Source organism: Phodopus roborovskii, unplaced genomic scaffold (genome assembly GCF_943737965.1).
Source record: "Phodopus roborovskii unplaced genomic scaffold, PHOROB, whole genome shotgun sequence".
NCBI lineage: Eukaryota > Metazoa > Chordata > Mammalia > Rodentia > Cricetidae > Phodopus > Phodopus roborovskii.
In genome coordinates this window covers 15,693,206-15,705,230 of record NW_026126636.1, presented here as the reverse complement: position 1 = coordinate 15,705,230, position 12,025 = coordinate 15,693,206, and the positions used below count along the sequence as shown (strand labels likewise).

The following is a 12,025-nucleotide window of genomic DNA, read 5'->3' as shown; positions in this document are numbered from 1 at the left end:
ACGCCCACTCATGACCTTGTTTGGAGGTGATTGGCTAAGAAGCTCTCCACCGCAGCCAATCGTAAATGTTTACAACCTGACCTGCTCCACCCCGGACGCTGCTCTATGAGGCTGATGATGCCGGGTCTGCCTAGCTAGCCCTTCTCCCAGGCACAACCCAACACCCTGTCCGCTGCTTCAGGACCATTTTCAAAATGCATAGCGACTCCGGCTGTTGTTTATTAATACGGTTCAACTGAGAATGTGGCACGTGGTGGTGGAGGGCGTAGCACTCGATCCTAGAGACGAGAAGGTACCATATACTGAGGTGTGTAATGGGTCTGAGGGGCTGAAGGTGGGACGGCATTTCCAACAAGACTTGTCAGATAGCTCCTCCGTTCGCTGAGCTCAGAGCCACAGCTCGCTGGGCTAGAAAGACTTTATTCTTCACTTCCTGAGGGCAAAAAGGGGTGGAAGTGAGGCACTCCTTCTCTTCACCCATGCCCTTCCCATGTTCTCAGGGAGCCCTTGCCGGGGAACCACCCTGGCTCACCGTCTCTATCTGGCGTTTGAGCTCAGAAATGAGGCGTCCGTAAGAGTTAGCCAGGGCTACTGAATACACCATCAGGATGCTAAGGGAGACAGGAATGAAAGTCATTCCAGAAAAGACACACACACACACACACACACACACACACACACACACTCATCATATGGCTCCTTAGAAACCAGGATCACGACCCTCAAAACCCTCTTGAGACTCCAAGGGCCAGTTTTCCATTTTCTCTTGCCTCAGATCCAGGAGTCCACACCTCTGCCCTCCTCCCTTAGACTCAGGAGTCCGGACCCCCAACCCAGATCTATGTAGACCCCTGTTCTCTTCCATCCCACATAGATACCCAGGCAGCAACCCCCCTCTTAACACTCAGATGTCCAGCCCCCACCTCCCACCCCCCTTTTTTCAAACACTAAACCACATATCACATCCAAACTGACCACAAAATCTGGAACCACTCACCAAGAGAGGATCAGAAGGGGTACGGCAAAAGCCTGGGTCCCCAGGAAGTAGAGAAAGTTCTGGGCAATCTGAGGGAGGCTTTCAATGGACTCAGGGATGTGGTCCCAAATGGACAACTTCCCTTGGAATGGGCCGCACAGCTTAGAAGGTGGGATCCTGCAGGCAGAGACACACTGGGCTCAATGACGTTGGGCCAGGGTGAGGAGCCCGTGTCCACGCAGCTGGAAACAGGTGGCTCTTGTACTTACAGGAAGATACTGTAAAGCACCGGCACAGCAGAGATCGCCAGACCCAGAAGAAGCACCAGGGGGAAAAACAAATTTGCCATGGAAGCCCGGAAGGTGCCGGAGGCCGGTGAGTAGATGGAGAAGAGTGTTATCTGGCGGGGAGAGGTCAGGAAATGGAGCTTTAAGACCCAAGACTCAATCCTTTGATTTTCCTCTTTTCCCATCTTGGAAGTTTTGGCTTCCTTTGAGGCAGGACCCAGATTATCTTATCTAAGCCACCTGTTGCTCAGCCCTAAAGGGAAGACTATCTCTGGACCCAGGACTGACTTCCAGCGCCCTCCTCCCTCCTGCTGGGTGCAGTCTACAGTGGCCCTGGCATCATCCTTTCCCTAGCCCAGAAGTACAGTCCCCAACACCCATCAGCTCAGACTCCAGGACGGTCCTCAGCCTCACCTTCTTCAGACAGAAAAGTATCAGGAACTTGGCGGTGTTGATCAAAGGTAGTAAAGGGCAGAAAAAGCTTCCCACCCAGACCACCGTCTGAGCGTAGATGAGCCCCAGCACCTCATCAGGAACCTGGAACTCCAGAGTCCCTGCCAGACGACCCAGTGCCCCAGGACAGAGGCCACAGAGTATCCTGAAGGGCAGGGCGGGATGTCAGAGGCCTGCAGGTGCTTGGCCTTCCCAACCTTACCATCGGCCCATTATTTTGTAAAGGATTGTGAGGGGCTGGACTTTTAAGGTCTGTGATCTATGTTCCAGAACCTGATTTCAAAGTTGCATAGCCTAAAAGGCCAAGAGAATAGGAGTGCAGTCAGACAGAAGTAATCAAAAAAGAGATGCCTAGACGGGTAATCAGAGCCCCAGGCCAGCCTAAGCTACAGTCAGTGTCTGAGGAAACTAAAAAGGGGGATGAAAGAGACGGTTCAGAATGGAATGGTGAAATTTGCTGGCAAATGGGTGGAATTGGAAGAAACCATCCTGAGTGAGGTAACCCAATCACAAAAAGACAAACATGTTGGGTACTCACTCATGTATGGCTTTTAGACATAGAACAAAGGATTCATCCCCAGCCTACAATCCACACCGCCAGAAAAGCTAGGAAACAAGGAGGACCCTCAGAAAGACATACATGGTCCCCTGGAGAAGGGGAAAGGGATAAGATCTCCTGAGCAAATTGGGAGCATGGGGGTGGGGGGGGAGAGGGAGTTATGGAGAAAGGAGGCCATGGTGGAGCAGGAAGATTGAGTGAGGGAAAAAATAGAGAGCAAGAAAAGAGATGCCATAGTAGAGGGAGCCACTACAGGTTTAAAGAGAAATCTGGCACTAGAGAAACGCCCAGAGATCCACAAGGATGACACCAACTAAGAATCTAAGCAATAGTGGAGAGGCTACCTTAAATGCTCTTCCCTCATAATGAGACTGATGACTACCTTATCTGCCATCCTAGAGCCTTCATCTAGTAACTGATGGAAGCAGAAGCAGACACTCACACCTAAACACTGAGCCGAACTCTTGGAATCCAGTTGTAGACAGGGAGGAGTGATGAACAAAGGGGTCAAGACCACTCTGGAGAAACCCACATTAACTGCTGACCTGAACAGGGGGGGATCTCATGGATTCCAGTCTGATAGCTAGGAAACCAGGATAGGACCAACCCAGATTCCCTGAATGTGGTGTTTGGAGAACTGGGCAGTCTATGGGGCCTCTGGTAGTGGATCAGTATTTACCCCTAGTATACGAATGGACTTTGGGAGCCCACTCCACATAGAAGGACACTCCCTCAGCCTAGACACATGGGGAGGGCCTGGGCCCTGCTCCAAATGATATGGCAGACTTTGAAGACTCCACATGGAAGGCCTCACCTTCCCTGGGGAGCAGAAAGGGGATGGGATGGGTGTTGATAGGGGGAACAGGGGAGAACGGGAGAGTTCAGGAACTGGGGTTGATTGTAAAATAGCTTGTTTCATTCATTCATATATATATATATATATATATATATATATATAGAGAGAGAGAGAGAGAGAGAGAGAGAGAGAATTCAGTGGTTAAGGACCTAAACTGAGCCAGGTGTGGTGGCGCACGCCTTTATTCTTGACATTTTCAAGGCAGAGGGAAATGGGTCTCTGTGAGTTCAGGGCCAGCCTAATATATATAATTCCAGGAGACTCTTCTTCCAGAGGACCAGAGTTCAATTCCCACCACCTGCATCAAGTGGCTCACAAACATTTGTAACTGCAGCTCCAATGGATGGCACACTCTTTTCCGGCTCCCAGTGGCACCTGTATTCACACACACAAACCCACACCCTACCCCAGCACTCCACAATATAACTAAAATGAATGCATCTTTAAAATAGACACATACAAGCCGGGCGGTGGTGGCACACGCCTTTGAACCCAGCACTCGGTTGGCAGAGACAGGCAGATATTTGTGAGTTCGAGGCTACAGAGTGAATTCCAGGACAGGCTCCAAAGCTACAGAGAAACCCTGTCTTGGGACACACACACACACACACACACACACACACACACACACACGACGACACACGTACAAAGCATTTTCTGGACAATCATGAGAACCAGAGTTAGAGTTAAGACCCCAGAACTCACTTAACAAGCCAGGCATCGTGGTATGTATGCCTGCTGTAACCCCAGCACTGAGAGGGGCAGAGAGAGGAAAATTGCCTGGGCTTGCTGACTTCCTGCCTAGCTAAGAAAACGTTGAGTCCCAGGTTCAGGGAGAGAGAGAGAGACCTGCCTCAAAGAAACAGGCAGAGAGCGTGCCAGAGGAAGACATGCAGGGCCGCACACAAGCACAGAGCGTATGCTCACACAAACACACGTGCATAGCAACAAATAAATGTGGCAAACGAAATAATAAAGAGGGCTAGACTATCTAAGTCAGAGACAAACTGCCTTGCCCGTGTAAAGACTCCAGTCAAAATGAAAATAGGGAGAATAGTTGACAGCTGTCCCATGGGGGTGGGGGCTGCTCCAGTAGGACAGGGCTGGGGGGGGGAGAGGGGAGGCAGGACACTTACTTCCTAGGAAACTGGACCAACAGCATGACCAACAGGCCCATCAGCAGGTCAAAGATCACAAGTTTGTACATCTCCTGGCCCAGACGGGTCTCCCAGCACTGAAGAAGGAAGAAACTGGTAGACCGGACCCTCTGACGTGGAGGCTCAAGCAGCTGAGGCCCCAAATTGCCGGCAAGCATAGGAAAACAACACACTCTCTAACGGCGCGGGTGGGGGCTTCAGCGTTTTATAAACACTCGTGCGATGTACAGCTTCCTCCAGAGCCAAGGGAGGACGCTCCCAGCTCCAATGGTGTCTGTCCTACCTCTAAAGCCCAAGAATGCCACCCCCCCCCACAGCACTGCCATCTCACCGGAAGTTCTCTGTAATTGTAGCCACAGGCCTTGCATCCTTCTGCCTCCATGTTTCCCCCGCACGTGATCTGATTCCACAAAGACAACAGGAGGAGCACCAGGGAGGCCAGACGCAGAAACATCGTCCTGCAAGATGGAGGCGGAGGAGAGGCCTCACACTGATGCACCTCAGGCCATGCGGTTCCCTCCTTCTGCGTACATGCTCGAGATCTCCCCCACCCACCCACCCCCCTTTGCACAAAGGAAGGAACTGTGTTTCAGTGTCAGGATTTGGGTCCAGAACTCCCTGGATCTCACATGCATGGGGCTTCCGTGTCTCTCTCTCTCTCACAGGCATGCTAGTGGACCAGAAGATGGATTCTGATCCCCTGGACCTGGATATTCAGACAGTTGTGAGCTCTCTGATGTGGGTGCTGGGAACCAACTCCCTGTCCTCACCAAGAGCAGTAAATGCTCTTAACTACTGAGCCGTGTTTCCAGCTCCTTTATCTTAAAAACAAAACTCTGTGTGTGTGTGTGTGTGTGTGTGTGTGTGTGTGTGTGTACGCGCGCGTGCGTGCGTGCGAGAGCTTGAATGCATGTCCATGCCATTGTGCTTGTGTGAGATCAGGGGACAATTTTGTGCATTTGACTCCCTCCTCCTGCCTTTCGTTCACTTTGGGGATGAACTCATGTCACCAGACATGCACAGCAAGCCCCTTCATCCTCTGAGCCATCTCACCGGCCCACACTTCTCTGCCTTATTTGTAGACCCAGAGACCCTCTCTCTGCCTGTTCCTTTCTCCCTTCTCCCAGAGCTCCCAGCCCATCCCAGGAGTCCAGAACCGAAGCAGGATCAAGACGATCTGGCGGCTTCGAGTGTAGCCCTCTAATGAGGCAATGAACTTGAACACGGGAGGCAGCACCAAGTTGAACACGGAGATGAAAATGGATGGAAGATAATCCACCAGAAGCTTGAGTATGGGGCTTTGTTGGACGAAGGATGTCTCCTGAGGGGGTGTGGAACAAGGAAAGAAGCAAGCTGAAAGTCTGTCCGCCCCTGGCCTCTTTTTTGCCTTAAAGGACCCTAAAATCACAGGTCCAACACCTCCCCTTTCCCAAGTCTCCTAAGATCCCAGGAGTTCTAGACCTCAGTTCTCTCCCACAGGAAATGTTGAGTTCCAGAACCCTAGGCCACTTCTCCAAGACCCTCGGCACCTGCAGCGTCACGGTGAATCCTGTGGCCCAGAAGATGCCATAGAAGGCCGCTCCCAGGAGCGCAAGGATCAGCAGGTTGAGCACAGCCCTCAGCGACCACACTTTGGCTCGCTGGCCCAGGGTCTGCTCAGCAGCACGGCGCCTGATCACGGCTTCCTCCAGCTCCACCTGAGGCCAACAGGAATGCCTGCTGTTGGGGATCCATCCCTCCAGGCCTGGCTCTACTTCAGATGGGACCGATATAGCCCTCTCCTTTTATCCATACCCTCCCGGGATGTCCATGGGACCATCTAGTTCTTGCTCCACTGACGATCCGCAGCCCGGTCCACCCTTCCTAAGTCTATCCCGGAACCCCAAACCTCATCCCTTTAAGTTTCCATCTTTTGTCCAAGGCCCATCCTTCCCCTGTTGGACCAAGAATCACAGGATCCACTCCTTTGAGATTGAGCCACTGCACATTTTTTTTTTTTTTTTTTTTTTTTTTTTTTTTAAGTCACGCTCCTATTTCGCTTTGGACCAGTCTCTAGTCCCCTCCATGCCAGGCATTTCTAGTGTGGCTTCCCCTTAGCTCGCTCTGTCTCTTAGCAATGCCCTGCCCCTCCTTATCTTGTCTGGGCCACAACTAGTTGTAGCCCCGCCTCCCCGAGCGCACCTGCAGATCATGCAAAATGACGCGCTGGCGCAGCCGCACGTGCGCTTCTCCGCAGAGCCCAAAATTCCAAGCTGAGAACACCCGGTGGCTGTAGCTGGTCAGAACCTCTGACTCGGCCAACAGCGTCTCCTTCAACCCAGACACCGAACTGAGAGAAGAGACCAGGAGAATGGGGCTTGTTAAGAGTGTCCGTGGGGGCACCGTAACCAACTGAAAGACCTGTGATCAGGTGCCATCTGCCGGCGCCGGAGGGAAACACAACGTCTTTGGAACCGAAGGCTGAGACAGATCCTGGGAAGCAGATATCCCAAAAGCGACAGAAGAACCTAGGAGAGGCTGTCAGGTCTCCAGAGGAAAGGCAAGCTAGCCAGGAGGATTGCGCTTCTAATCCCAGCACAAAGGAAGCTGAGTCAGGAGGATGTCTACAATCCTGGCTGCATGGTATGTTCCAGGACCAGCCTGGCTGCATAGTGAGTTCACCTGACCAGCCAACGGGTATGCAAGGTAACAGGGTAACTGCCTCAACCTGCCCGTTAAGACAAGTTTTTTTTTTTGGGGGGGGGGGTGAGAGACTGAGTAAGAAGAAAGGATGACAACAAAAAGCAGAGAAAAATAGAACTGGCTAAAGAGACCATGTCTATCTTCACTAGCTCCTCCTCACTCCCCTGAACAGCTAGGGAGTGTTCCCACATGATCTCTGCATCTGTAGAGATTCTATTCTCTCTATTTGAACCTGCAGGGGGCGCATCATTTTTATGCAAATAAGAAGGAATCCCTGTATTTAAAGAAAACTGTCACAGAGCTTCTCCCAGCTCCCAAGATTTGAGCATCTTCCCGGCAAACCAGCTGGGAAGCTGTGTGTGTCTGTTTAGGTGCACGTGGGAATCAGTGTGTGTATGCGGTGTATGCATGAGTGTATGGGAGAATTCTGGGAAAAGTAGGCAGAGAGGCCTCCGAGAGAGTTGACATGTAGACCATAGAGGAGTAACAACAGGTCCAGGCACTGTCCAGGAAGCCAAGACCACGTGGAAATACATAGATTAGTAGAAACGGGTTAATAATTAAGACAGAGCTAACCAGTAAGAAGTCCAAGACACCAGCCAACAAATTTATAATTAAAGTAAGTCTTTGTGTGCGTATTTGGGGCTGAGGAGGGCGGCAGGTCCTGTCTAGGAAAGAACTTCCAGCAACACATACAAATACTAGGGAATGTGTGTGTGTGTGTGTAAGTTTAGTGTATGCACGAGTGTAGGGGTGCACTTGGGAATATGTGTGTGCATGCATGTGGTGTATGCATGAATATATGGGTACACTTATACGTGTCTGTGTGTGTGTGTGTATGCCAGGTGTCTATCACCCTGCGTTTTGTTTTTTCCAGGTGAAGTCTCGCCTGGCTGGCCAGTGAGCCCCTGGGATCCTCCTATCTCTGCTGCCTTCCCCAACTCCCGGTGCTGGGGGCTACAGATATGTGTTGCTGACACACTCAACTCTTCTGTGGGTTTTGGGGGGTCCAAATCTCCACCTTTGGACTTCTGCTACAAACACTTTATCCCTCAAACCATCTCCTCAGCCTCTGTATCTTGTTTTGTTTTGTTTTGTTTGTTTGTTTTTTTAAGACAGGGTTTCTCTATGTAGCTTTGGCCATCTGGGAACTCACTCTGTAGAACAGGCTGGCCTTGAACTCACAGAAATCCACCTGCCTCTGCCTCCCAAGTGCTGGGATTAGAGGTGGGGTGCCACCACCAGCTGGTCCATGGCCATTTCTTGTAGTGGCCAGCACTTCTGGGTCTAAATGTCCTGCCTAAGGGTACCACTAGATAAGCTGCTCTCTCCTTCCTCCCTTCCTCCCTTCCTTCCTTCCCGTCTGCCTGTCTCTTCCTTTTTTAGAGACAGAATCTATGTAGCCCTGGCTGTCCTGGGACTCAGTCTGTAGACCACACTGGCCTCAGAGTTCCTGCCTGCCTCTGTCTCTGTAGTGCTTGGATTAAAGGAGTGGGACCACATACTTAGGCAGGCAGACAGGATCTTTCTGTGTAGCTCAGGATGGCCTTCAACTTACTCTGTAGTCCAGGCTGACCTTGAACTCAAAATAAGCATCCTGCCTCAAGTGACGGGAGACTGCCAGCTTGAGCCTGCATACCTGGCTTTGCAGTAGATATCAATGCTGAGGAAATGACCCCTGGGGGGAGGAGGGTGCTTCTATACCACCTCCAGATTCCCCTTCCTATCAGAGTCAGGATGTGGGTGTCACTAACCGGTGTAGGATGAACAGCAAGTAGATGAGGCCGATGACAAAGACGGAGCACAGGTAGGTGACGGCCAGGATCGATCGGGGCGGGTAGAACCCATAGAACAGAGGGGACCATTCTAGGAAACCCTGGGGATGGAGGGAGAGGCAGGGCAAGGGTCACTGTGGGGCTGGGTGGAGGCAAGGATCAGGGAGCTGGGTGACCTGGCCCCGTAGGCCATTGAGGAAGCCAGGGACTGTGGCACCTACCTCTCCGGAGAGCAAGTTGAAGAGCTGAGTGGGGAAGGTGACCAGGCCCTGAGTGTGAGGGGTATAGAAACCACAGGGTGAGGAGATGTTAGGGCTAGGGGGACCTGGAGGAGCCCCTTCCACCCAGGCGGGGATCAGCTTCATGCAGACTTCAATCACAGATGCCACCAGGTTGAGAAAGAGCAGAAAGCGCAGCAGGGAGAAGTACGACTCAGTGCCTGCTCCAAACTGGCCTGCAGGGGGCAGCATTGAGATCTCAGGACAGTCCAGACTGGGTCCTGGCCCCCAGCCCTCTTCCCTAAGGCCCAGGGGTAGTCTCCACCCCATCCTCCGCTCCTCAGTCTGGTCCATCAGACCCCAGCCTTCCTTCCTCAGACCCCAGCGGTCCAGGCCCCAGCCCTCATCCTTTAAAGCGGGCCACACCCCCAATCTTCTTCAGCGTCCATGTCCAGGGCTGTATAGTTTGAAAGCCTTCTTTCATTTTCCCCTTGGTCCTGGAAAGCTGCCGGGTCCACTGGGCAGCCTTAGATCCAGAGCCAGAGGCCACCTGCTCCCTAGCCTGGCTCTTCCTGGAAAGAAAGGAGAGTCAGAGAATGAAGGGCTTGGAAACTGCCGAGTGGGAACCAGCCAGAGACGGAGACAGCGATTGTGGTGCACTGCATCCACGGAGTGGAATGCTCTGTAGCAATTAAAACAAATGTACTCTGTGTGTAGGAAGCCGGGCACAAAATATCAGCAGAAGCATGCACGTACGGTGGTGTACCCTCGCGATCCCACCAGTAGTGAGGCTGAGGCAGGGGGACTGAGAGACCCAGGACAGGCTGGGCTGGCCCGTGAGTGGCATGCCTTTGAAAGGAAAGCAAGGGGTCAGGTGTGGTGCACCGTGCATGCTTGAAGTCCCCTTGGAGAGGGACTAGTGCAAGCTCCAGGTCAGCTTGGGGTGAATAGTGATTTCAGGCCAGCCTGGGTTACAGTGAGACCCTGCCTCAACAAGACCAGACAAAATGGCTGGTGCAACCAGCTCAGCAACCAAGGGCAATTGTGACCAACTCAAAACTTGTGTCTGATCCCTGAGACCCACAGGGTAGAGGGGAAGAACTGACTGCTGCCATCTGTCCTTGGAACTCCACAGACAGCCAGGCACATGCCATAAGGGGCACACTCACCAAAATGTGAAGAAGAAAGAACAAGGCCAGGCGGTGGCGGCGCACGCCTTTGAACCCAGCACTTGGGAGGCAGAGGCAGGCAGATCTCTGCGAGTTCGAGGCCAGCCTGGTCTACAGAGTGAGTTCCAGGGCAGGCTCCAAAGCTACAGAGAAACCCTGTTTAAAATAAACAAAACAAAACAAAACAAAACCAAAACACAAAAGTTGTATAATGTAAAGCCGGAGAGCCAGCATTGGACCAAACCAAGCCCTCTGAATGTGGGTGCCAGTTAGGAGGCCTGGGCAGTCTATGGGACCTGTGACAGTGGAACCAGTATTTAATGGACTTTGGGAGCCCGTTCCCTATGGAGGGAGGGGACACTCTCTCAGCCTAGATACACAGGGAGGACCTAGGTCCTGACCCAAATGATGTGACAGACTTTGATGATCCCCCATGGAAGGTCCTACCCTCCCTCCCTGGGGAGTGGATGTGGGGTGGGATGAGGGGGGGTTGGTGGGGAGTGTGAGAGGATGGGAGGGAGAGGGAACTGGGATTTATATGCAAAGTAAGATTGCTTCTAAATTAATTTTAAAAAAGAAAGATGAATGATTAAGTCTTCCTGATTCTCAGCCTGCAGTGGAGGCGCATGCCTTTAATCCCAGTACTCAGGAGGCAGAGGTAAGCTGATCTCTGTGAGACCAGCCTGGTCTATAGAGCAAGTTCCAGGACAGTTCAAGGCTACACCTTGAAAACCAACAACAAGTCTTCCTGATTCTCTAACACAAAGTTCAGAACAAGCCAGGGCAAACCTTAGCCTCATTAGTGGCAAGGCAATAAAGAAAAGAAGCTGCTGAAACCAGGAAGTTACTTGTGAGAAGGAGGCGTCAGAGAAGAGGCCCTCACCTGTGTTCCCGCCTTGCCTGCATAGGCCAGGGAAGTTCCCGGGGAGGTTGAGATTCCATTTGGGCGGTTTCTGCAAGGGCCGGAAGATTCCTTGCTCCATCCTCATCCTCATGTGTCCCCCAGGGGAGCACACCAGGGCCACGGTATCGAAGAGTGGCAGCGCTTGGGAGGTCATTCAGCACAGAGGCCAGTGATGGGCCTGGCCGCGGAAACAGAAGGATCGGCAGACAAGCAGAGTCTAGGCTACAATCCTTTTCCCTCAGACCCAGAATCCAGGCAAAGCCCTCTTCCCTCAGACTGATGAGTCCAGGCCCCAGCCTCCTTCCTCTCTCAGATACAGGAGCCCAAGGCCAGCCTCCTCCCTCAGACCGAGGAGTCCAGGCCTCTGCCTCCCTCCCTCAGACTAAGGAGAGCAGTCCCCAGCCTCTTCCTTCAGATCTAGGACCCCAGGTCTCAGTCCAGCTCCCTTGGACCCGGGAGTCTAGCTAGATTCAGGTTCTCTTCTCTCAGGACTATAGATTCCATCTTTTCTCCCTCAACCTGGGGATTCAAGGTCCTATCTCTTATCCCTCTTCCCCAGAGGACCAGGCTCTGGCCTTCCTCATACCGTTTCAAAACCTCAGGCTCAGACATCCACACCCCTAGACTCTCCCACTAAGGTTCCCAAGTGTGACCCCCCCCCCCAGATCTCTCCCACATGAAGTGTGAGCCCGAACTTCAACTTCCTGTTTCCTTACTGCGGAGTTTGGAACCTCGGCCCTTCCTGTGCCTGATACTGGGGCCCGACTCTCTCCTCCAACACTCTAGGTATCTGCCAGGCTCCTCTTCAGGGTTTCTGAGTTTCTGAAATCTCCTGCTGTTTCAGGAACCCAGCTCCTTCTTTCCCTGGTGGATGGACCTGACTTCTCAGGACTCATTCCTACCTGTTCTTGACTTCCGGGAGCTAAACCAGTCCCTGGACTGGCCCCAGGCTTCCCTGGGACACTCGTCCATGTTTGTAGATGGACTCT

General features: G+C 52.4%; 1 protein-coding gene across 1 annotated transcript; it reads right to left on the bottom strand.

The window, feature by feature from the left end:
* Positions 1–186: 186 nt before the first annotated feature.
* Positions 187–12,013, bottom strand: Tmc4 (transmembrane channel like 4). Its single transcript, XM_051207743.1, has 15 exons — positions 11,939–12,013; positions 11,016–11,214; positions 9,390–9,535; positions 8,967–9,199; positions 8,725–8,846; positions 6,470–6,617; positions 5,818–5,985; positions 5,446–5,609; positions 4,620–4,746; positions 4,268–4,365; positions 1,678–1,861; positions 1,246–1,376; positions 998–1,153; positions 533–611; positions 187–433 (listed from the first exon to the last, which is right to left on the bottom strand). Exons 1-15 carry the CDS (start codon positions 12,006–12,008, stop codon positions 362–364), a joined length of 2,097 nt encoding a protein of 698 aa, XP_051063700.1. The 5' UTR covers positions 12,009–12,013; the 3' UTR covers positions 187–361.
* Between the last annotated feature and the right edge of the window lie 12 nt (positions 12,014–12,025).

Excerpts from the sequence above, each read along its gene's own strand:
- Tmc4 (XM_051207743.1), bottom strand. The coding sequence starts at position 12,008 with ATGGACGAGTGTCCCAGGGAAGCCTGGGGCCAGTCCAGGGACTGGTTT. Across the intron at positions 4,366-4,619 it reads ACAATTACAGAGAACTTCCG|TGCTGGGAGACCCGTCTGGG; the intron begins GTGAGATGGCAG and ends TTCCTTCTTCAG. Across the intron at positions 1,154-1,245 it reads GTGCTTTACAGTATCTTCCT|GATCCCACCTTCTAAGCTGT; the intron begins GTAAGTACAAGA and ends CTCTGCCTGCAG.